Genomic DNA, 25,263 nt, shown 5'->3' on the forward strand with positions numbered 1-25,263 from the left:
ATTCAGAAGTAACAAGGTTTAACCTCCTACTGAACATTCACAAGTCAGAACTGTGGGCAAACATTTGCATAAAATTGACTTTAAAGATTTTCTTGATAAATGCCTGTTAAGTCTCTATCTATCTCTGAATGAGGTTCATGGAAAAAATCACAAGCGGCGCCCAGTTAGTGAAGCGTTTTCCATCACCCAGCAGTGGTTGGTCTGCCAGAGAGGGTAGGCGGAGCTAAGCGGCTCCGGTCTCTGCAAGTGCTGCGAGTAAACAGTAATCTACTATGGCTGAACAAACAAAGAAAAGATGGATAACTACAGATACAACTTCAACAATAAGTGAAAATGTTTAACACACCCTCTCCCTCTACACGTGTAGAAATACATGTTTTATTGTTACTTTATTGATATTTGAATCCCTGCTGTCGTGATGTCTCTGCCCACAGAAGGAGATGTACCCTGTGCTCGCCTGGCCTCTGCGACTGAGGATTCTGTACGAGATCGCCCTGGGGGTAAACTTCCTCCACAACATGAACCCCCCTCTCTTACATCATGACCTGAAGACGCAGAACATCCTGCTGGACGGTGAATTTCATGTAAAGGTATGTGTGTGTCAGCAAGCAGGTGGAACAGTGGGACGTGTGTGAAACAAATGTTTGAGAAATTCCCTGAGACAGCCTGACTACACTGTTATCTGTATTAACACTGTGTGTGTGTGTGTGTGTGTGTGTGTGTGTGTGTGTGTGTGAGTGTGTGTACATGGTTAAATATTGACTTCCATGTATTAACTACAGAGCTGACCCAGGGGCGTTTTAGGACTTGAAAACATCTGGGGTTTAGCCAAATACATCTGGGGCTAACCTCACACCTTGTAGGGGGGTCCGGGGGCAGCCGGCGGGCAACATCCTGCCTCATGAAAAAATTTACATTTTTGACATTGCTTGCCTTTAAATGATATAATGTTCTTCATTTGATTAAACGATGACACTTATTTACTGTTAAAGCTTGCCTCTCTTGCCTCAACAAGCCTCTCATAATCTCAAGGCTGTATTACTATTGTATTCATAGTATTCGATTGCAGACATCCAGGTGGCAAACTGTCAGGCCTGGACTAAAATGAGGACTCAGATGCAGAGGATATCACGTACAAGCACACTTTATTAATTTCCGATCCTCTTTGAAGAGTGACAAACAATTGGGCTATGAAAAAACTCCCTTAATAACTAAGTCCTGGCAAGATAACTCGCGGAAGATAAACTTCCTAATAAGGAAAATCTCCAATAAAAGGAGAGACAAAAAGCACACTAGAAACAGGGAAGATCCTAAAACATAAATCACTCCCGAAGGAGGAAAACAAAAGCTAGACTAAAAAGAAAAAGGCTCACCTAAACAGGAGGCTCTTACGAGACAAAAATCCAAGACAAGACAAACCTCACCGCGGTGTGACACAAACACAGGTGACAGAAATCAAATAGCAGGTGATTATCAATATTGTCATACTTTTAGCTGAGTATAACAACAGGGTTAAGGATGCAAGAACATCTTACTTTGCTAAATTAATTGCAAACAGTGAACGCAACCCAAAGGTCCTGTTTGACACCATCAGCAACATTGTCACTCCAGCAGCCCCTCATGCGCCGGTCTTCTCGAATAAGGACTGCAATAACTTTCTGTCCTTCTTTGTAGATAAATAAATTAGAGAATAAATTCAGAGATGTTAGAGCAAGCATCACCCCTTCTTCAACTCCACTTTCAGCCTATCCATCTCAGGCATCTCTTCTAGACAGTTTTTCTCCTTCACTTCACTACTCAAAGATGTGCTTACATCTATAGGCCCTTGCCTAGTCTCCATTATAAATAGCTCCCTGCGATCTGGTTGTGTCCCACCTTATTTTAAATCTGCAGTTGTACAACCTCTTCTTAAAAAAACTAACTTTGACCCATGTCTCCTTAATAACTATAGGCCAATCTCCATGCTACCTTTTATCTCAAAGATTTTAGAGAAAGTTGTTGCTAAACAGCTCAATACTGTCCTAACTGCACACAACATCTTGTTGACAGATTCCAGTCAGGTGTCTGTCAGAAACACTCCACGGAAACAGCTGTTCTCAGAGTCTCCAATGATATTATGATGTCCTCTGATGCAAGTGAAAGCTCAGTCTCGGTACTCCTAGATTAGCTCTGCATTTGACACTGTAGATCACAGCATGTTGATTGATAGACTCAAGCAGTGGGTGGGTGTCTCCTGGAGCGCCCTGGACTGGTTTTCCTCCTCTCTTTCAGATGGGTGTTTTTCTGTGACATGTGGTCCATACATGTCTGAGACTGCTACTCTGTCCTGTGGTGTGCCTCAGGGCTCTGTCTTGGGTCCCATTTCATTTTCCTTATATACGCTCCCACTAGGCCATGTTATCAGCAAATTTCAAGGAATCTCATATCATTTTTATGCTAATGACATTCAGTTGAATGTATCCTTTAAGCCTGGTGACTTTCTGTTTTGCACAACTGTCTGTTTGCCATAAAGGACTGGATGAACGACAACTGCCTTCAGATAAATATGAATAAGACGGAGGTCCATATCATTGCCTCTGATAGCATTGCTTCCAAGGTTGCCAAGTGTATTGGATCCCTTTCTTCTGCTGTAAAATCCAATCTCAAAAATCTTGGAGTCATCTTTGATCAGGCAATGCTTTCTGTACAACACATTAGGCCATTAACCCGTTCATGTTTCTTCCATTTAAGAAACATTGCCAAACTAAAATCTGTTGTCTCACAAACCGAGTTAGAGGTGCTTACCCATGCTTTTGTTTCTTCCCAGCTCGACTATTGCAATTCCCTTTTCACCTGCCTCAGTAAGTCCTCCCTAGACCGTCTACAAGGCTGCTGATCAGGTCCAGCAGGTCAAGTCCCATTACACTAATATTATTTTCACTACATTGGCTTCCAGCTAAATTCAGAATTCATTTTAAGGTCCTTGTTTTCATTTATAAAGCCCTGCATGATCAGGCACCTTTGTACATCTCAGACCTACTCCATCCCTACATCCCCTGCAGATCCCTCAGGTCTTCTGACCAGGGTCTACTTGTCGTTCCTCGTGTCCGACTGAAAACTAAAGGTGATCATGCTTTCGAAGTTGTAGCTCCAATGCTTTGGAACACACTGCCTATGCCAGTACGCTCTGCAGGTTCGACAGATGTTTTTAAAAAGCAGCTTAAGACACACCTTTTTAAATTTTTAAATCATCTCCTGTAATTTTCCACATTTGTAGTTTTTCTCTGTTCAATTCTATTCATGGTTGTTATTACTATTATTGTAATGTATTGTTGTTGTTGTGTTGTTTTGTGAAGCACTTTGTGACTCTGCTCTGTGAAAGGTGCTATACCAAATAAACTTATTATTATTATTATTATTATTATTATGATGTCTTATTTGATATAAGTATGGGATATTAAAACAAGATAAAAAATGTATTGTTTAAATACAAATACATCTGACAGTGCCTGAGAGACGAGGTCAAAGCTACATCCTCTATTTGCCAGAATGTCACACAGATTCATGCAGGACTCGGAATATATGCTGTCATCCGCTACAGCCTGCTGATTGAATCGTCATTTCCAATCAGTAACACACCAATCAGAGCTGCTTCTCACAACAAGGCAGTCCATTTGAATCAACGTCCTTCTCACTTATCCCTGCTACACATTCACGCTGCACACACTGCTGCTGCTGCTGCTGCCAATGCTTTGCCTCCACCACCCCAGCCTCCTCCTTTCTAGTCTAGTTTGCCCACTCTGTATACCTAAGGGGGGTTTGCATTGCGCTCCCTGGAACCCAGAGAGTGACTTGAGAGTGGAGCCATCAGCGCCAAGCATAACTGTGTTTCCATTTGCCAATAAATGGTTAAATATATGATGAGTGTGTTCCTGACTGAGTGACTCTGCGGGTTGATTTAAAAATGACCCAGGTTTGCTGCCCTCCTGTGACTTTAAGGAAGCTGATTTTACATGTAGGACCTAATGGTTGTTCCTTTGTACTTTCTTCAGTGATGCTTGGTGCTCAGATGAAGTCAAAGCTGCTGAAAAACAATTCCCAGATGTTTTTTGTTTTGTTCTTGGTGGTGGTAAAAAAAGAAATGCTGCCATATTATTAACACTATCTTGTTGTTGCTGTTTTAATTCCTCCAGGCGCAAATTGTAAAAAAGAAGATGAAGGAAATATTACTTCCTTGGTGTATAGATGTTTCAGTGTGATTAAATAAGTAACCGTATTCTAAATATTTCCGAAAGGCTTCTTCCGTTCAAATCTGACAGGTGGACAGAGCTAGAAATATATGCCTCTGTAGGTCACTAATATGCTAATAGATGTGTAAACGAGGGAGAGTCGTTAGCCTGAGCTGTTGAACGGATGTGTGTGTAGCATAAGGTGGCTAATACTTCATTTGAATAATACTAACACTGTGTTTGAAATGACAAATAAATGATGTGGATTTCTTGGTTAAACAAAGAGTGATATTTTATTTTGAAAATCCTCATTGTACAGTTATAATCTTTAGGTATATAATTAGTCTTGTATTGAAGGTCAGTTTGTTTTATAACAAATCTTTCAGAGACAAATGTTGAAGCCTCCTTATCTTGTAATGATGCCTGATATGTGAATCATGCTGCAGTACAATCTCATGTAACTGTATGAATGTTTTCCATTATAAAAGTTAAACTACTTGATGCAAGCATCTGAGCAGTAAGGGCTAGAGTGGATATAATAACATACCAGCCGGGTACTTGTGTCTCTAAATGTGGACTGAGAAGAAATGAAAACCGGATTTGCATTAAAGTGAGTTATTGAACCTTCATCTTTCACAGGCTCAGAGTGCATAAAAACACCAGCTGTAATAGAATCACCATGATCAGGCTAGCTATTATCTAATATGGGATTGTCATAGTTCAGACCATAAACATAAATCCGATTTTTTATTGTCGACAAAGACGACATTCAGACTTTCATCAACCTTTCCTTTAAGTCGCCAAACACTGGCTAAATCAGTTTCAGGGTAGGATAATATAAAATAACCTTTAAAGTGATCGTCATACATTGTCTTATATGTACTAAACATCCCCTTTCATTCCCATCAGTGCAACATAATGAAGAAGAACATTTAAAAGGAACAGTATGTACGAGCCTGACATAAACTCCACAGGGGTCAATGTCTGGTGTACCTTTCCTATTGGCTGAGATGTGAGGAGCAGTCAAATAAACATTTAAACCCCTCCCTGTGCTTTAAAGCTACAACATAAAGCATGGAGAGAAAATGTTCCACTGCTGAGCATGCTAAAAACAACCCTTAACTTTGATCACATCTTTACATTTTACAGCCAATGTGAATGACCTTTTGACCTTTTTCCATCTGGTTTCATTTTTCAATAATCAAACATTTGTTATGCTGATAACGACAGGAAACACACTTTACACTGAGCTTTTTCTCAGGTTCTTTAAGCATAATATTTTCAAAAGTATATTCTGAAGGTATCCAAATCAAAAGATTATAATCTTCTCCTAAAATGTAAGACAAATATAACTGAAGATTAGGGTCGGTATTGGTTTTTTCACAATAAAAAATAATTGAAAAAGATTTGAATAAACTAGTGGCTTGTCTAAACAGGCCTTTTTCTCCACTGACCCTTTTGCCTTGTCATCCAAAGAAAATCGCAGGTGTTTCTAAAACCATTAATGGTGACTCTGTTCTAATCAAGTGTCCCAGTTAGCCATGACAGAGTGTTAGTAATCCAGCATGCACAGTACCCTGAAAATGAAGCAGCAAAATGCAATCCTGACATCATTTATTTTATTATTTATTATTGTATACCTCTGTCCTAAAGTGGCATGTCAAAATGTCATAAAAAAACACCTTTCACACCGAATGGCCCCTTTGTATCGCTGCATAACTTGTACAATGGCAGTAATCCAAGGCAAAACTGAATCTGCTTTAAAGGCCCAACACATCAATAGAGCACCTAAACAGATGTATTCACTTATGTTGCTTGAGTGGACGTAGTTCAAGCGCTTGTACAGACCGTGACTTCACACACAAAGTACCTTAAACAAGGCAAGTATTCCAACTTACATCCATATATAGTCCATATATTCAAGCTTTCATTCTATATATTTAAACTTTTATTCAATATATTTAAACTTTTATTCATTCTATATATTTAAACTTTCTTTATACATATTTAAACTTTTATTCATTATATATATTCAAACTTTCATTATATGTATTTAAACCTTTATTCAATATATTTAAACTTGTATTCATTATATTTAAACTTTCATTGTATATATCTAAACTTTTATTTGTTATGTTTAAACTTTCATTCTATATATTTAAAGTTTTATTGAATATGTTTAAACTTTCATTCTATATATTTAAACTTGTTTTCATTATATATATTTAAACTTTCATTCTATATATTTAAACTTTAATTGTATATATTTAAACTTTTATTCAATATATTTAAACTTGTATTCAATATATTTAAACTTGTATTCATTATATTTAAACTTTCATTGTATATATTTAAACTTTTATTTTTTATGTTTAAACTTTCATTCTATATATTTAAAGTTTTATTTTATATATTTAAACTTTCATTCTATATATTTAAAGTTTTATTCAATATATTTAAACTTGTATTCATTATATTTAAACTTTCATTGTGTATATTTAAACTTGTATTCAATGTATTTAAACATTTATTCAATATGTTTAAAGTTTTATTGAATATGTTTAAACTTTCATTCTATATATTTAAACTTTTATTTTATATATTTAAACTTTCATTCTATATATTTAAACTCACATTCTATATATAAACTTTCATTCTATTTATTCAAACATACTTTCTATATATTCAACCTTCATTCTATACATTCAAACTTTCAGTTAATATGTTATATATTATTAATTTTATATATTCAACTTCAATTTATATATTCAAACTTACATTCTCTATATATAATTATATATCCTTCTTACTTATTTTCATTCTATGTCTTTGTTTATTGTTCTATACCTAAACACCAAGTCAACTTCCTTGTATGTGTAAACCTACTTAATAAACTTGATTCTGTCAAACCTTCATTCTATATATTCAAAATCACATTCTATATATTTAAACTTACACTCTATTCAAATTTGTATTCCATAAATGCAAGCTCCATTCCTAATTTTGACTGTTTTCATATTTCATAACATACATTATACATGTACAAACTTATATTTATATTCAAACTTACAATCTATATATTTAACTTTCATTCAATATATTCAAACTTACATTGTTTATATTTTGACATTCACCCACTGCATTTAAGTTTCATTCAAATCATTAAACCTTTAGTTCTATACATTCGATCTTTTATTCCATACATTCAATCTTAACATAACAGGAACCTCAGTTTCACCAACATTCCTCTCATTCCGTGAAAGGCTGAGGAAAGGACACTAAAGAGTGTATGCCTTGGGCCCCATAATCACTAAAGCCACCATGACTTAATTATTTTTATTGGCACCAGTCTTTTCCGTCCTCTGACGCGAAGCTGTTGTGTGTTACCAGGGCAACCATCATTCGCCGAGCATCATCTCTTGCAGTGTGTGGAGCCTGTCACGTGAGGGCGACGCGTCTCGGTCTTTATTGTTCGTCACCCAGAGTGTTGGCGGCAGAGAGCTCCTTTTAACAGCCAGAGAGAAACATCAGAGCGAGTTTAGCAGAAGCGCGTGAATGACGGATGACTTCTGTCTCCACTGAACCTGACAGCCCCGAACTTAATATATAGACTGATTTTTACCGTGTCCTCTAAAGATTTCATCATCATGAGGAAAATCACCGGCAAACACTTGTTGTGCTTCCTCCTGCTTGTCTTCCCGCTGTCCTGGGCAGAGACCACGAAGAAAGATGTGACCAAGGCTGACAATCACACAGGTGAGGATTCAACATTTCATTTATCATGTTTCTGAACACACGCAAGACATTTTCAGCTGTGCTATGAGCATATGTAACGTTTAAAGGGAACAGAGTGAACCAAGACGATGCAGTCTATCATAGAATTGGAACATGGTGACTGGAATAAAAATGACATGTGGGTATGATAAACTAATGTGGTTTCTCAATATCCTTTAGGCCTTTAAAATGTGTTTTAAGTCAGTAATAAACCTGTTTTGCAAGCTTGTAAATATAATATATCCTATATAGTAATGTGGCATGTTGCGCTTCTTGTATTTGTGTTAATACTTGTTTTCATTGAAAAATACAATTATGAAAAACAAAAATCATATATTCTCTTCGTAGGAGGTTTTCAACTAACAATTAATCACAACTCCGCCTTCATTAAAACATTTGAGTGTCGTTCATCATGTCAAACAATAGTTATCAACACCCCGTCTCTTAAAGAAGGTAAATATGTTGGAATCTATCCGTTTCCAGTTTTTATACCAGATCATGATTTGATCACAGTTAACACAACCTTATGTTTGGCCGACCATTTCAAACTCTCACCTTAAATGTCTTCTGATGTGCTGCTTTTGTACAAAACATCTGTAATCATTCAACTACTATTCGACCTATCTCTAACCTGATCATTTCACTATGTGTATGTATATATATATATATATATTTTTTTTTTTATTTGTAAGACACAGGTCTTTCTGATCAGAAAATTACTTTTTTTGCTCACATAAATTATTTTTAATCCATGTCAGTAATTCAACTTTGAGAGGTTGTTGTGCACAGGCATGAAGAAAATATTATGCCCCAAGCCTTGGGGGAACATAGCTCAGTAATTTAGGGGTCTGTGGATCCTCAAACACAAGATTTCAGACACTAAAATTCCTTCGTTCTAACTTGTTCTTTTTATACATCAATGGCAGCTTATTTTGCTACTCTTAACAAAAGTTTAAAGGACGTAAAGTAACGGAGGGGTAAAGCAGAGTTGCATAGATTATTTTAGGGATTAAACATCATGCACATGGGCCAGATGTTTGTGTGATCAGTATGGCATTCAAAAAAATAATGTCTCGGGGTGCTGGTTTAGCTCAGTTGGTAGAGCAGGTGCATGTCATCCTCCACTCTCTCCTACCCACAATTCCTGTTGCATACCCCCCCAAAAATCATCTTTAAAAAGAAAAGAAGTTGTAACTTTATATCTCGTCTCATTTCTTATCTCTGTTGAGAGTACAGAGATCTTTAAAAGATTGTGAATCACAAAAACTCTTCCAGTTCACATAACACAGATAGATATGACCGCCTCCAACACCTGTTCATTTTCTCTCTCTCTTCTTCATTATTGAATTATATCTCCACTCAGACTTGTCTTACATGATCCGTACCTTGCTGTAACTGTCATTGTTTGTATGTCTGTACTTTGTCTTATTATTTGTCGCTTTGTCTTTTACGCCACTTTTTTTCTTGTCTTGTTTTATCGATAAAAAGAAGTTGTTGTAAAAACTGTGTGGATGCAATGTAAGGGTTAACCGTGCAGTAGTTTGCCAGATTAGCTGCAGATAGACAGATAAAGACAATACTTTTTCAAATAAAGTTCCAGCAAATAATTGATTCGGTATGATGGTCTACATAACTGCTTGTGTGCAGCCAAAGTGTGACTTGGAAAATAAAACTACCAGGGTTGAGACAAGCTGTCTTAGTTTTAATGAAGAGAGTTCAAACCCAACATCCCATTTAATTCAAAATTTGGCAAGTTTACTTCAGTAGACTGACTGAACCACCACAGGAAATGTGTTTTTAATGCTTTGGTCTGACGGTTTCATTGCCCCTCAGAAACCAAGCTCTGTGAAGGAACTTCAAATTGGAACTCCACAGCGACAGACCTCACAGTGATTGATTCTTTTTTTAAATCGATTTGGTAGGAAACATTGTGGAAAAATCTTCTGCCAGTTCAACTAGAAACTGAATACTACAACAGACTCAGAGATACTGCACATCAAAATATAAATACAGAGTACACAAAATCGTCAGCCCCCCGTCTAATTCGAAAGCTGAACATGTCTGCTATTAAACCCATTACATCCCAAACCCATTAGATTTCCTTTGCACTAATCGATTCTCTGCAAATAAACTCTCTCTGGGTTCCTGAGCAGATCCAGGACTTTAAAATTGTCTCAATTCCTGGCAAAAATAGCCCCCGTATCAGACGCTGCCATCTTGCACATTTGGAGCCAGTCTGCGCAGTAGGGATCGGCTGGTAACCAAAACACACATTTAACAGCAAAGATCCCTCTGGTCAGCGAATTCAACAGCAGAACAGTTTCTTGTGTTGGTCTGAAGCAGGTACATAACAACCTGATTCACAACAATATTTATTTCTGCACCTTTGCACTGTTCATTGCACCATTGTCTATTGTCGCCTGTCTAAAATGCATCTAATGATAAATAAAGAATGGAAAAGCAAAAGAATGGGCAACACTTGATTTTTCACAAAGAACTTATGTCGTACATGAGAGGCTGAGTTATTAAAAGCTTTGAGCGAGTCGTTGGAACCTGTGAATTTGGTTCTATCTGATCTATCGATCTGGCCTGTGGTAATAGGGCTCCAGATCTCTGGTTGCTCCCCTTCCTGTGCGAGTTGGCTTCTGGTTCCCTTGTTAGAGCGATTCAAGATACTTAAAATAAGAAGAGAATGGGTTTAAAACACATCCAATTACGCAGAAAACCAATTTAACTGTTTTGATACGTACTAAAAGGAAGCCTGATTTTATTTGTTGCATTTGTGAACTTGCATTGCACCTAGGTCAGCAAACACAATGGTGAGGGTGTTTTTGTTTTTGAAGCCCAAAGAATACAAAATGCCCAAAACCTGTCCAAATTAATGACAAGCTTTATCATGGAAACATTCATATGTGCTTCAAAGCAAACATGATAGTGAATTACATCCGTGTGTGCAGATGAAGATCCGGCACGGAGGATTCATTTGGTGGAAAAAGAAAACAGATTACTCTCTGTGTCTTCTCAATCTCTCAGTTGATAAATACCTCACTAACTGACCACAGATCCAACATCTCCACAATCACCAACAACACTGGAGAACCACAAGGCTGCGTTCTCGGCCCCTTTATATATAACTTTTACTCTAAAGACTGCATTTACAAATGGGGCGACGCCTGCAAGCTAGTTCAGGCAGACAACTCGAGCCGCACTGATTTAATAATTAATATATGTCACTTCCACATCACCTGACAAACACTTCCTCCCAATTGGCGGTCTATTTAAGCTGCAAGATCTCCAGTCTCTCCCTCTGCTCTGTCATTGCCACCGCTGCCTTGCACCAGTACTGCGCTCTTACTTTCAGCCCCACCACCACCCCAGCATCCACCTGCAGGCTCCGAATAGGGGGTTTAAGATATTATCTCATCACTCCTCAATTTCTGCATGTAAAATAAATCAGTGAGGAGTGATGAGGTCGGAGTCTAGACGCCCAACACAAGCTGTGTTCTGCTGCTGCAATAAACATTTCAAACTAGAACAACGCGAGTTGTCTGACTGAACTACAAAGATTTTTTAATGGCTTATAAATCTCTCAGCTTGCTCAGTAACAGTGATATCTACATCTAAATGTTAGAAAGACATTTATCCAACACAATAACACACACTATACTTTCTTGACTCCTGTTTCCATTGATGCTGAAAGAGTCAAGCAGGCTGACAGTTTCAAGGACCCAGGGGTGGCCTGGGCCCCCTTAAAATCTGATTGGCCACCCCAAAATCCTAAACTAGGATTGGCTATTTGCCTTGTCAGAGGTCTTCAAAAATCAAGTATTTGGGCTGTGTTGCAACAGGCTGCATTTGCTTTCTTTCCATTTCAATGTGGCACATTTCCTTTAGTACTTAAATTGTTACTCTGACCACACATCATCTGTTTTTGAGTCCTTAAAGAATTAAGCAGAAGGAAGGGTTAATTACATGCTATTCATTTGTGTGTGTGTGTGTGTGTGTGTACTTCATGCCACCCCTGCATAAGTCAGTGCCCCAGTTGGGCTATCCCAGTCAAAAAAGTGTGGATCCGCCCCCTGCAAGTACCTAAAAATCACACTGGACAAAGAACTCAGGTTCGACTCCGCCATTGTCAACATCCACAAATTCTGCTAGCATCGACACTCTATGGAAAACTCTGAGCAATCTCTGTAATGCATAACTCAATCCAAAATACCCTACTGTTTTCTCACAGTGCTGTCTGATTCCAACAAAAACTGTTTGTTCAACTGTTTCATTTGATTAAATGTTGAAAAGTCTTTTCAGTAGTAACACAAGCTAAGAACACACAGACATAAAAGTTGTTCTTTCTCAGCGGAGGCCATACAAGGTCAACCTACCTGAGGACACAATGAAAGCCCTTACATGGAAGGACGCCCAAACTGTCAGTGTAGCTGCTTAATTTTGTCTAATTATGAATTCCACTTAGTGAAATCCAGTTTCTGCAAAAGGGTGTCCGCATGCCACAGAGTCTGCCATCGGCCTCCAATAAGCTGACAATGCGCTGAACCTTCATTTTCAGCCCCCAACCCCTTTTTGGTGCTGAGCCAATATGGTGGCAACCTCACTTGTTTGTTGAAGCCCTAATGGGAGCTTGCCTTAGTGCCCCACTCAGACGCTGACTCCCAGACGGGTCCCTGTTTGTTTTGAGGCTAATCTGTCCCTTTGTGGTCGACTTGTCGTCATGAATTTCTCTTACTTGACTTGCAACTTTTGAATCGAAGTTTCATTGACGCCAACGTGGTTTATAAAATACAGCTTGGTTAAGACAGCCACATCACTCAGGAACATGTGTTAAATCTGCGTTGGGACCAGTCTTAACAATGTATTGGCTGTTATGATTATGTAGTTCCTCAGTCACGGTCTAGTTAGAGCTACTATAGCACTACTGTAAGCAATGGAATTTAAATCTTATATTTAATGAATTTTCAATGTAAGTTAAAAACATTAAATGTTGAATTTGAAGTGTTGATTTGCTGGGAGCATTTGGGAATATGGACATCTCGTGGTGAATAATAAAATATTTAACCATATAACTTAAATTGTATGAAAAGAAAAGTATATTTCTTCTTATGTTAATATTCACTAATCTGAAGGTTCTATAGAAAATATTTTACTCAATAAAACTCGATGTCTATGCCTCATTCTGTTCTGTATAGGTAATTTATTCTTCGAGCGCCAGAAGGAGCAAACTGTTTTAAAGGAGGGATGAGTGTAGTTGGACTACGGGGCTGTCAGCGGAGACTGTGAGGTAACAGTTAACGGTTAACATGGCTCACATGTCGGGCAGGCAGGGCCCCTCATCATCAATTTGACTAAGGGTGTCCAGACCAGCTCAGCTTGTGGAAGTTTTCCAGGCACTTATTACCCCTGGGGTGGAACCTACACATTCATCTATGATATACAGTGTTAAGATAATCAATTCTATTCACTTGTAAATCCTGTTTCCAATCATGTCTACCTTGCAAAACAAAGAGAGAAAAAAACTGCATTGTTTCCTTTGTGCGTGAAGAAATTTCGTGTCTCAAGAGAGTGTGTTTTTCCTCTGCCAGGGAAACTATTTTGACCTCCAGTTAAAGAAAGCAGATAAGTCATATAATGAATGTATTGAAGTATTTTGCTTTTGTGTTAAAAGTAAACATGTTTCATTAATTTCTCTAACAGCAGTTTGGAGCCAAGCAAAGACCAGACGACTGTTTGCGAGGCGAAAGATTTCCCCACCACAGGAGAGTCACGTCCCTGTAAGCCTTCTTAGTTTTTCTTTAACTGCCTTAGTACGCCATATATTACCTCTGTATGTTCACAAAGATTTTAGTAAGGTGTGCTTATGAACACAAGTGCCTTCATTCTTTTTAGGACAGCTGGCGTTTTGAGTATGTGTTATATTTGTTGCATGCGTGTGAAAGTATCTGAACTGGTTGATTTGATGCATATGTTAGCAGACATTTTCAACTTCAGTAGCCTCAAAGTTAGAAAAACACACTAAACATCATTAAACTGTATCTTCTTGTTCTTGCATATTATTGAAACTTCATCCCACAGGCATTGTGCTGAGTTCAAACCAAGACATTAATTTTGATGGCAACTTTGAAGACCCCCTCCAGTGAAGATCAAGTGTTTAACCTTGTAAACATCTCCATGTGGTGTTCTTCATGCTACAAGACATATCAGGGACAACATCAGCAGTCATCTCCATGGCTGGGCCTGTCTGCTTTTAAACTGCAGTGTACCAAGGACAGGCTGGACAACACGTTTTCAGATTGGCAGGTTTGAGACGTCACAAACCTAAGGAGCCAATCCCGTTAATGGACAGGGTGATGCTATGCATGTCATTATGTGTAACCTACGGCAACCACTTAGGTGATGCACGAAGCGTCATTGCAATTTTTGCAAACTCACTACTGACTACTAACGTTAACGTTACTGCTACTAATTACTACATTTCAAGCTAATGTCATTGTCACCGGCCAGCTCCGCGAATTCCGCTTCAATTCGTAAAACCTGGTTCGGTCACCGGTCTAGGGGTGTCCAGAGAGCGGCGCTGTACATATATTAATTATGAGATGCAACAGGTTTGGCCACACGCTAAATACCAGGGAGTGGACTTACCTGTCTATCCCAGCCCCCCTCCCATGGACCAGCGCTCCACATGCGGCGTTCACCTACGGTAGCTTCTTCCGCGTTTCCCCGCTTCGTCCCCTGGCGCTTGGCCAGCTCCTGCTTTCCCACCGGGTTCTACCGGTTTCAGTTCATTAAGTGTGCGACGAAGACAAATAACGAGCATAATCCACCAAACAAAAGAAAGGGGCCATCTCCTAAGTGTCACTCGCCATCTCTCGAGTCACCGCCAGCCACTGTCACGGTGTCACCCAGTCCCACCCCCGACAGCCATTCATCTGAACTTCCCCAACCAATCATAGTCCATCACCCTGCATAGCGTATCAGTCAAATCATCCTGGGGGCGGTGCCGTGACACTAACAACACATTACTAGCTGACTGATAATGTAGTCGAGCCGTTGTGCTTCTAACGGTAACATTGTGACAAGTTAGAGAGCGATACAGAAAATACATTACCATTCTGGTACGTCGACTTGTATGCGACCCTGTCCAATTTGCTCCTCTTCTTCTTCTGAATTAATTAATTTCCGGTTTGAACATGTATGGCTGAATTACCCCTATATTACCACTTGCCATTGTGTAGTGTACAGAAGCTAACGTAGCAAAATAGAAAAATCTAAACAAGCATTCAGATTTCTGTGTTTGATGGGCAGAGTCAAAGGTCAGCTACAGGTGAGGTTAATAGCTGCCATGTGAATATGATGAATGGCAGACAACAATTTAGATGTGCGACTCAAGATGAACTTGTTGAAAGCAAACACACAGGGTGTCCTAATTTCTGCAGGAGAAGATGAGAACACACTCTTTAATCACCTCATAAAGCTATAATGGTCAAGCTGTGAGCACATAGCATAACTTGTCCCAGACCAAAGCAACATAGCATTCGTGTGAAATTGTGTTTCTTAACAAATTCCTTTTATTTCTTACTAAGTCTCCCAGAAGTCCTGAGGGAAATATCTGAATCCTCTAAATAGCTGCTAAATACTTCATTATGTTCTCCAGTTAATTGCTGATTTATCTGTCTGCTGCAGTGCTGGGCAGGTAGCTGACAGTGGGTTTGTAAAAGCCTTTCCACCCTAAAACAGCATCCTTAAAGACTCTGGAGCTGAAAGGATCTACAGGGTTGGGTAAAGAGAGTCTGTGTGTGAAAACCCCTTCACATTAGGCAACATTTGACTTGTTTCTGTAGGTACATCAGTGCAGTTGAGTTGTATATTAAGTGCAGTTCTTTGTGTGTAATAAATGCTTTTGCACATATGAGCCAGAAGTGCTCTGGAATTTCAACAATGTTTTTTTTTGCTGTGGGACTTTCTTTAAACCCTTTTCTGATAATATCTCTCTCTGTTGGTGTTGTTTAAGAAAAACAAGTCAAACCTCATGACCCCGGCCCGCCGCTGCGGCCGCCTGATGGAGAGCTGCTCCTCTAACGTGCCGTGCTGCGACCCCTGCGCCTCCTGCCGCTGTCGACTCTTCAACACCATCTGCCATTGCTGGAGGATGAACCCTCTGTGCATAAAGAAGGCGTAGATGAAACACAAAAACACGCCCACACAAATGTACAGACACAGCCTCGCACATGCACAGCGATAGATACACAGAGAAAAGCAAACATGCTTATTGCCTTTTGGCCTGTGTGCTACTCTTATACAACACAGGTGCAGTTCAGAGAATATTATTACTGTTCAGAGAATACAACATTTGGAAAACCATGAAACAGACCGAGGCTGAAAATGATGACAGAGTGAAGCCTGTGGTCTGTCTTCAGTTTTCTAAGGCACGAAAAACAAAACACCACAGAAATGTTTACAGAATATTAAAATAGCCACCATAATGTATGTAGGTGTAACAAAGGAGGAGTGTCATATGCTTTTTCATGTATGAAGACAATCACATGTAAACAGTGTGCTGTGCCTTGGATATGTCTCCTCTCACCGTTCGTCCTCCACTCTGCTAATCCAGAACAGATTGGCTTTTTGTCAACAGAGCTGTCAATCATCATTTTGACAGCATCAAATAACTGATTAAAAATAAACTTGTCAGAAAAATGAACACTTGGATGTAAATCAGCATGATAAGAACTAACTATAATGACAGAAACCATGTTTGAGAAAAATTTATCGGTCGTGTATTTTGATTTTATAGTTTGACTCATGTCCCATCTGTTAACATGGAGGAGGCGGGCTTTATGACCTATACTGCAGCCAGTCAGCGGGGGGCGCTCGAAATGTTTTGGCTTATAACCAAATATGGCAGATAACTTTAAAATAAGAGGTTAACTTACTCAAGGTTGGTTATGCTAGCTAGTAAGCCCGCTAGCTACCTGTTGCTGGTGACGCAAACAGGAAGTCCTCTGTAGACCAGACCGTCTCATTTCAATTCGGCTTTAACGGTCTACGTGGGCTATGACTGGATCATCCTCCGTGGACCGCCTCCTTCAAAGGCTGCAGCCCCTGGATTGGGACATAGCTTAAAGCATAGCGCAAAAACTCATTAGTAATGAATAACTAACAGGTAAGCATTCAGCCAATTCCTGGCTAACATTACTGTAAGCTAGCTAACATACCGCTAGCTAGGAATTAGCTGTCAAATATGTTGTTTTACCTTGAAATATGTCCCACTGTCCCTCCAGATTTTCACTATTCATTGCCTTTTTGGTTGCAGATCAATGAAGAAGCGGTGAAATGTTAACAATTTGTCAGATTCCTGATGTTTCAACTAATTCCTAGCTAGCATTACTGTAAGCTAGCAAACAATACCGTTAGCTAGGAATTTATGCCCTTCCTAACATATCCTGTGAAACTATTAAACAGTGTTTTTGCTGTTTGATAAAAATGCAGTAGGCCCATATTGTCCTATGCTTATTGTTGTTTCTTTCTTTTTATACTCTCATTTATACATTTAAAATGTTGAATATCATATATGTGTGATTATAGGGGGAAAAATACATTTTGGGAATAGCAGACATTGGATTAAAACAAAGCCAAAAAAAGTTAGATTGCAAATGTTTGCCGGCAGCTGATTGTAAATGAACATGGACTTAACCTGCTTTGTTTTTTTTTGATTGTGTGCAGAAAGCAGACAGATACTGAACATACTCAATGTGAATACAAAAATAAAGCATAAATCCTGTCCAGGTAAACTGTGGTCTAGGTTTTCTTTTATTGTGTCCGACTGTGGTTTGCACTGAAAGTGGGATGGAAGATAATGTGACAGTAGCTTATAAGTTTTTATTAGTAGGTTAGGATATTTTCAGTGTGTCCTTAAAAGCCATCAACATAAAGAAGTAGAAGATGAGTGACCATTTGCTGATGTCAGTCTACGAGGTAAAAGCAACAAGATTCTTGCTCAAATGAAGAAAGACCAGAGGAAGATCAGGTGTTCAATTAATCTGTCAACAATGAACTTGATAATTCAAAGAAATATGTTCTCCTTCCTCCATACACCAACTTAACTGGCCTTATCTGGCTTCTGCTGAATGATTTGGCACATGTTCATTTTAACACACGCAAAACAAGACTAAACTTGGAATGTGTTGGGTGGGAGTGGGAATAAATGTTATCTGTTTTTAAAAAGGCGAGCTATCTTCCTGCTCTTCAGGCAAACGGCCTCACCTTCCTTGATTTATACACTTACACTGATAGTATTTCTTTCTCAGGACACAGATAAGAGTACAGAAGATTTTAATTAAGTGAGTCACTGACCTGTATAACAAAGTCAGGTTATACAAGGGGGGATGAGAGGATGGTGTTTTTGTCGGACCAGGCTGTATCAGAGTGCATATTCAGGTATGAGATCGGTATAGCAATCCCTCCATACAGTTAAAATCTAAGCTTGATCATCTTGTACAGAGTGCCATAAAGGTTATGGGTAGTAATGAATATCAGTCCCTTCAGTCAAAATAAGCAGTCTGTTCTTGTATTTTAATATATTGTCCAACCCATCCCATATTCTCCACGCAGAGTATAGGCTCTTACCCTCTGTCAGAGTACCTCAATGTAAACTTAAAAGGGCTTACTGCCAACCACGATTTAAATGTTCTTAAGGCTGCGGGAGTCGTGCATTAGCGTCTTGTTGTTCTCACTTAAAACTGTTGGGTATTATATGTGTAATTTGTGTTTTGTTATAATTATGCGCTATTTTTTGTTTTATTTTAGATTTGGTTTGTTTTTTTAGTTTTTTATTAAAGGGCCAATTCGCAGATTTTCAACCTCAGTCCTATCATGCTATTATGGGGAGCTAATCCATTATGGTAGACAAAAAATGCAATTCGGCTCTGTGCCAATGGGCCCTGGCAAAAGGCCAGGGAGCTTGCTAAACTACACTTCCTCAATCTAGGACGCCCGCCTCCGATGTGTACAGTGTTTATTTGAAAAAAAAACACAGACATTCCACGTTTATAACTGAGTCATGTCTCGTTCAAAATCGTCAGACCTGAAGATTTTTTAGACGATCCACCGGTATATTCTCATTGTGTTTTGGATTCTGTACCGCTCTGAGCCGTTGCCTGCAGTGTAAACGGTAGTATTTCACTCCAGTGTCTCTCGCTGGCCAGTTCCTCTCAGAGGGAGGGGCGCAATGCATGCTGGGTGTTGTAGGAATGTAGAATGGGCGAAACCACGAGCTGTTTGTACAACTCTCTCCACAGCTATGGCGTAAATTTCAAGTATTATTGCTTCTATCGATTACAGAGAACACCAGCTTTGACTGACAGTGGCTTCTTCCAGGGGAGAACTGCTCCTTTAAAGCCACTGCAAATTCAAATCCTCAACAGCAGATCAAGTTGGCTATACAAATAAGGGTCTTATGGACAGAATCATTAGCAACAAAAAAAGGATTAGAAATAGTTTAAACCCATATTTGAGATATTGTTATCTAAGCTTCTGTAAACTGGACTAATAGTGGATTTGAATTGGGAGTTATGCTTGGATTTACTGTATACACTCACCGGCCACTTCATTAGGTACACCTGAAAAATCGAATGCAGTTCAACCTGCATATTGCCTGTACATTACAGGCAATATCAAAGCACATCTTCTGGCTGAGCAGGTGTATTGGATTACGTAAGATTTTCAGGTGGACCTAATGAAGTGCCGGTGAGCGTATATTGTAATTGAGTCTGCGATCCAAACACAGAAAAGTCACACAGCAGCAATCAGGCTGCTACATCTAGCATTGGCGTTGTCCCATAGGCTTACTGACAGCTAGTGATTACTGACGGCTGTTGGTGTTTAGTATGGACCATTAATAATCTTATTTTCATCAAAGCGCCCGGAAAGTTCCATAATAATATAAACCCAGCTAACGCTACGTAGCCGTCATTTAGCATTGCATTTGTATGCTAACTGCTGACTATGATCTGAACTGCAAAGCTCTTTGTATCTCACCGATCAGTGCCCAATTGAATTTAATAATTTGAAAATTCCCAGGCCTCTGCTGACTCCTGATTCTGATTAATGACACAGACTTACTGTTAGGGGCTGTGTGACACATGGACCGTTTTTTTGTGCGGAGTGTCTCATCAGCCACCCACGCTTACACGATCTTGACAAATGGTATGTACAAGACAATAACTTGTTTTGAATCAGGGTGTTTTTAGAAGTTATGAAGATTTATTTTTAGTAGTGTGAGACAGTCAGCTTTAATATCATACGAATATTCAAACTATTCACATGTCTGTAAGGTATTAATACTATACTCAACTACGTGAAGACAGCTGTCAAAAAAGAATTCCCCTACCAGTACATTTAAAGTGTATTGTATATTAGCCACAGACTCTGGAGCAGGAACTGACATGGAAACACTTTTAGGACAGCTGTGGAATTTCTTAGTGTAAAAGAGGAAGGGAAAAAAACTGCATGAATATTAGTCAGAAGGGGAATAAAGCAGAAGTTATTGTTAAAACTTTATAGAGACACATTAACACAGGGGTCATTTGAACTGCAGCCCGACTTGTTAAGAGGTCATTTCGCATCATGGCAGAGCTCAGTTTCAACGTGGATCATGGCTATCTGGAGGGTCTGGTTCGAGGAATGAAGGCCGGGATTCTGACTTCCACAGATTATCACAATCTGGCCCAGTGTGACACTCTGGAGGGTAAAAATATATATTGCATATTGTTGTCATCTTATGATACATTTATGCCTTAAAGATTAAAGCCAGAAATGCCTGCAAATATGGCCTTTTTTGGAATGTATATGGGTGTGGGTCTCTTGAAAGTGGAAGCCTTGAAGTGTTGAAAGAGATCATCTTATCTGCTCAACCTTCTTCATCTGGACCCAATTTTTAGAGGCAATAATCTGATTTTTCTTCTCAGGAACTGGCATGCCTTTCTGAGAGAGAGTGAAGGCAGATGACATGTTAGGTTTAGGTGCAGGAAGTCCAGGAATATTTACAATCACTCACTCGATATCTTTGTTTGTTACAGAACTTTGATATAAACCACGTGTGTTTGTGAATACTCTGTGTCTTGGTGTAATTTAATAATTAGGGTTGTCAGCTGTAATGTATTTACAAGTTTGTCTAGAGTTAGAAATAGCCATGTGTGATCTATAAACTTTATTTTGATCAACTTGTTCCTGTTTTTTTGCAACTGCAACGAGGATGTGGCTGCCGACAAACTTTGATTGATCACAGAGGCCTGTGATGTACAAAGTAAGATTAGAGATGACAAAAATTGGAGTTGCTTTTTCTCTTCAGACATGAAGCTGCACCTGCAGAGTACGGACTACGGTAAGCTGCTGTCCTCGTCCGATGAGGACCTGACTGTGTCACTGGTGGACAGCAAGCTGAGGGAGAACCTGGTGACTGAATTCAGCTGCCTCCGCTCCAACGCCCTGCCTCCACTATCCACCTTCCTCGACTATATAACGTACAGTTATATATTTGTTAAATAATTTTATTTTAAAGTACTTTTATTTTCTCAAGTTATCCCTTCATTTTCTCTATTATAATGGAGTATGTTACAAAAAAATAGTAAGGGTAAAATAAAGTCATATATGAATATGTCGTCAATAAGAGGGACGTAATACAAAATGCAATGCAGACAAATAAAGGGACAGTTATTTACTGTGTTTTCTCTGCTAGCTACAACTACATGATCGACAATGTGGTCCTGCTGATCACCGGGGCCCTCAAACAGAGAGATGTGGAAGAGCTTCTCCCGAGGTGTCACCCACTGGGAGCTTTTGACCAAATGGCAGCAGTCGGCATCGCCCGAACCCCAACGGAGCTCTACTCAGCCATCCTCGTGGACACACCACTGGGTAGATTCATCAAATAATCTGTGTTCAAAGATGATAAAGCTGTGAATCGTTGAAAGTCATGTGTAATAATGTCACCAGGTAACAGTGTAAATTGTAAATGGTGTGAAGAAAACACTTTCGAAAGGTCCATTTCAGCTTAACAATAATTACATTAGACATGATGAAAACAAAAATATACACAGCTAGTCCACTAACTAAGCCTGGCCATCCAAAAAAAAGTGGCACCTTAAAATTCTCTTGGTAAATTGTGCTGCCTTCAGGTGAGACTCTCAAGCTCATGGTTTCAACATAAGATGCTGTGTATACACCTTATGCTTGGCGTACAAGTGGTTAAATTGTGAAAACACTGGCACAAGGCAACGGCAACATCGATATCAAAATTACTGTTGCCGTCTTGAAGCAATCAAGGCTAACAATTTAGCAAGCTAGCAACTGCAAATGTATGCAGAAAATACTGGCCAAAACAAAAGACAAGGTACTTGGTAACATCAGCATCTTCCTCATATGATAGAATTAAGAACAGCAACTCTTTATGACTAAAGTTAAGAAATATTCATTAAATACACTGTACAGAACCTCCATTTCTAAAAATGTCAGCAAACGTGACAAATTGTCGGCTTGGAGCTTTCAGGAAATGTTCATTCCAGAAGTTGTAACCAAAAGAAGGTGGCATTTAAAGACTTATCTTGACAACATACTAGACACAAACCCATCTGAGGGAAATCTGTAACTACTTACCGGGCAAGCGAGTAAAGAACTGCAACAGTGGTACCTGGCTAGCTAACCACAGAACCTTTAGCCAGCTTTGTTAGTGCTAGTTTGTCACAATAGCTCTCCAAGCTTCTTTCTATTTTCTCTATCCTGGCTTATTTACTCCACTACTCGCATTTTGACATCAAGACAGCACCAATTTCAGTTAAGAGTGACTGAAAGAGTAAGCCTTCTCTGAGCTAGTAAGCTTGCTAGCAGGTTAGCACCACAGCTAATGATATCTAAGACTTCGGCTCTTTGTTTCAGCGCTGTCAAGACAGTTTTTTTTTTTTTGCATCAGTGCCGCTTATTCAGGGTTCAAAGTTAAGCAAAGGTATGATCTCAAAGATTTTCATTTAAATAAATGTCTGTTAAGTCACTATCCATCTCCGAATGAGGTAACACATGTGGCGACATTCGCGGGACAAAAAAACACAGGCGGCGCCCAGTTTGTGACGCGTTTTCCATCAGCCAGCAGTGGTTGGTCTGCCAGAGAGGGTAGGCGGAGCTAAGCGGCTGCTTTTCCGGTCTCTGCAAGTGTTGCGAGTAAACAGTAATCTACTATGGCTGAACAAACAAAGAAAAGATGGATGACTACAGATACAACTTCAACAATAAGTGAAAATCCAAAGAAAAAGAAACAAACTCGACGCTCAGATGAAGCAAACAGTCTGAAAAGGAAAGCGACCGTCAGCGAGGAAAATCGAGGGTTACAACCGGAGCCAACCATGGACGTCTATATGGGAAGTGTGGTCCCGCAATTACCGTTTATCATCATAAGGTGCTGCCAAAGAGAACGAAACTGAGAACGTCGAGATTATGTCTTTAAATTAGCAAATCCTCCAGTGTGTGTCAAACTGTTAACTTACCCCAATGTTTTTATTACGATCCAGACTTTCTTTAAAAGATAGAAAGGTGATATATGATACATACATGTGATCAAACTGATGGTGTTGTTGTATGATAGCTCAGTTTTTCCAGGATGCTGTGTCTGAGACCAACCTTGATGAAATGGAGGCTGAAATCATCAGAAACAAACTGTACAAGGTGACTACAGATTTACATGTTGTGTCTAGCATGATTTACCACACTGATGATGTCAGATATAAGGATGCACATTGTGTGCCCAATTAAATTTTAAACTCTGAAGTTTACGATTGTGTCAAATATGTCTAAGACATCGGTTTTAAAATGAAGGCCAAAAGCTTACAGAACATTGTGTTGTGATTTTGTTTCAAAGGCATATTTAGAGTCGTTCCACTCTTTCTGCAAGAACATCGGTGGAGCCACAAAAGACATAATGTGCCCTGTCTTAGAGGTACTGTGACTGTTTCTACTACACCTGCCTGGATCTGTTGATGTTTTAAAGACTGTAAAACTGGTTGCTGAGCATACGCCATCTGTGTGTGTGTGGCAGTTTGAGGCAGACAGGCGGGCCTTCATCATCACAGTGAACTCCTTTGGCACAGATCTCAGCGGGGCAGACAGGAGTGCATTGTATCCATCATGTGGCAAACTTTACCCCGAGGGGCTGCAACTGCTAGCCAAAGCAGAGGACCATGAGCAGGTCAAAGCTGTGGCCGACTGCTACCCTGTGAGTCTTATCTGATCTGTGAGGACTCCTCAGAGAGAGCTGCTGTGTTGTTACTGCCGCTTTAATCAGATATTCTTAACTCTAACCCAAACTTTCCTGCAGGAGTATAAAATCATTTTTGAGGACCCTGAGCCAGGATCAGATTTTAAGACCCTGGAGGACAGATTCTTTGAACAGGAGGTAATGTTGCTCAATGAGAGTGCAGTGTCCCATGAACTGATACACTGTCAGATGCTGAAATGTTCTTGTTGTCAAAATACTTGGACCAAGCAAAACATTTCACACTTGTGGTTTTGCTGGGAGGGAATCTAAAATTCAACCTTGAAGCATTGGCTGCCTTTAATATAAATATTTAGTCTCTTGAATATTTTGTTCTTTCAGTAAATTTGTCATCCGTCTCTCTTAATGGCTTCAGCTCTTTTGTCTCCCCAGGTGAAGCTGAACACTCTTGCTTTCCTGCAGCAGTTTCACTTCGGAGTGTTTTACGCCTACATCAAACTGAAGGAGCAGGAGAGTCGCAACATCGTCTGGATCTCTGAGTGTGTCACGCAGAGGCAGAAGTCCAAGATACACAACTACATACCCATCTTCCAGGGAAACTAAATAACATTTCTTGAATAACAATTAAGAGAAATACATAGATGTGACGATCTGTTAAATACAATACAATAATAAATAAGCTTCATCACAGAATGTTTGATGATCCTTTTATTATCAGTTTTCCTGCGAGGATTAGGTTGTTGAGGTTGCACAAATATGTTCAGTGTTTGAACTACAGACCACAGAAAATACATGATTAGTAATGAACTGCTCTAAAGTTAATGTATTCACATTCACATTATTGGCACAATATCTGCAGGACAAAAGTGTACAATAAAGAAGGTATAATAATGTGAAACTATACAAAAGAGTACAAAATGTAATACAACATTAAGAATATAACAGTGGTATAAAAAGGTAAATTTGGTTCTAGCAGCTAACAGAGGTCATAAATCACCTTCGCTCGTCCATCCT

The 25,263-nt window shown here is 39.3% G+C and overlaps 2 protein-coding genes across 2 annotated transcripts; both read left to right on the top strand.

Annotated features, from left to right (window-relative positions):
* The first annotated feature begins 7,735 nt into the window (after positions 1–7,735).
* On the top strand, positions 7,736–17,772 carry asip2b (agouti signaling protein, nonagouti homolog (mouse) 2b). The gene is made up of 3 exons (XM_069685114.1): positions 7,736–7,964; positions 13,689–13,765; positions 16,003–17,772. Exons 1-3 carry the CDS (start codon positions 7,856–7,858, stop codon positions 16,168–16,170), a joined length of 354 nt encoding a protein of 117 aa, XP_069541215.1. The 5' UTR covers positions 7,736–7,855; the 3' UTR covers positions 16,171–17,772.
* A 2,843-nt stretch (positions 17,773–20,615) lies between these two features.
* Positions 20,616–24,852, top strand: LOC138611207 (V-type proton ATPase subunit d 1-like). The gene is made up of 8 exons (XM_069684182.1): positions 20,616–20,736; positions 21,340–21,511; positions 21,727–21,905; positions 23,623–23,702; positions 23,896–23,973; positions 24,073–24,249; positions 24,352–24,429; positions 24,682–24,852. The coding sequence occupies exons 1-8, from the start codon at positions 20,616–20,618 to the stop codon at positions 24,850–24,852; spliced, it is 1,056 nt and encodes a 351-aa protein (XP_069540283.1).
* The last annotated feature ends 411 nt before the right edge of the window (positions 24,853–25,263 follow it).

Source organism: Semicossyphus pulcher, unplaced genomic scaffold (genome assembly GCF_022749685.1).
Source record: "Semicossyphus pulcher isolate SPU_LCO1_2020_fin unplaced genomic scaffold, fSemPul1.0.p SCAF_7, whole genome shotgun sequence".
Taxonomy (NCBI): Eukaryota; Metazoa; Chordata; class Actinopteri; order Labriformes; family Labridae; genus Semicossyphus; species Semicossyphus pulcher.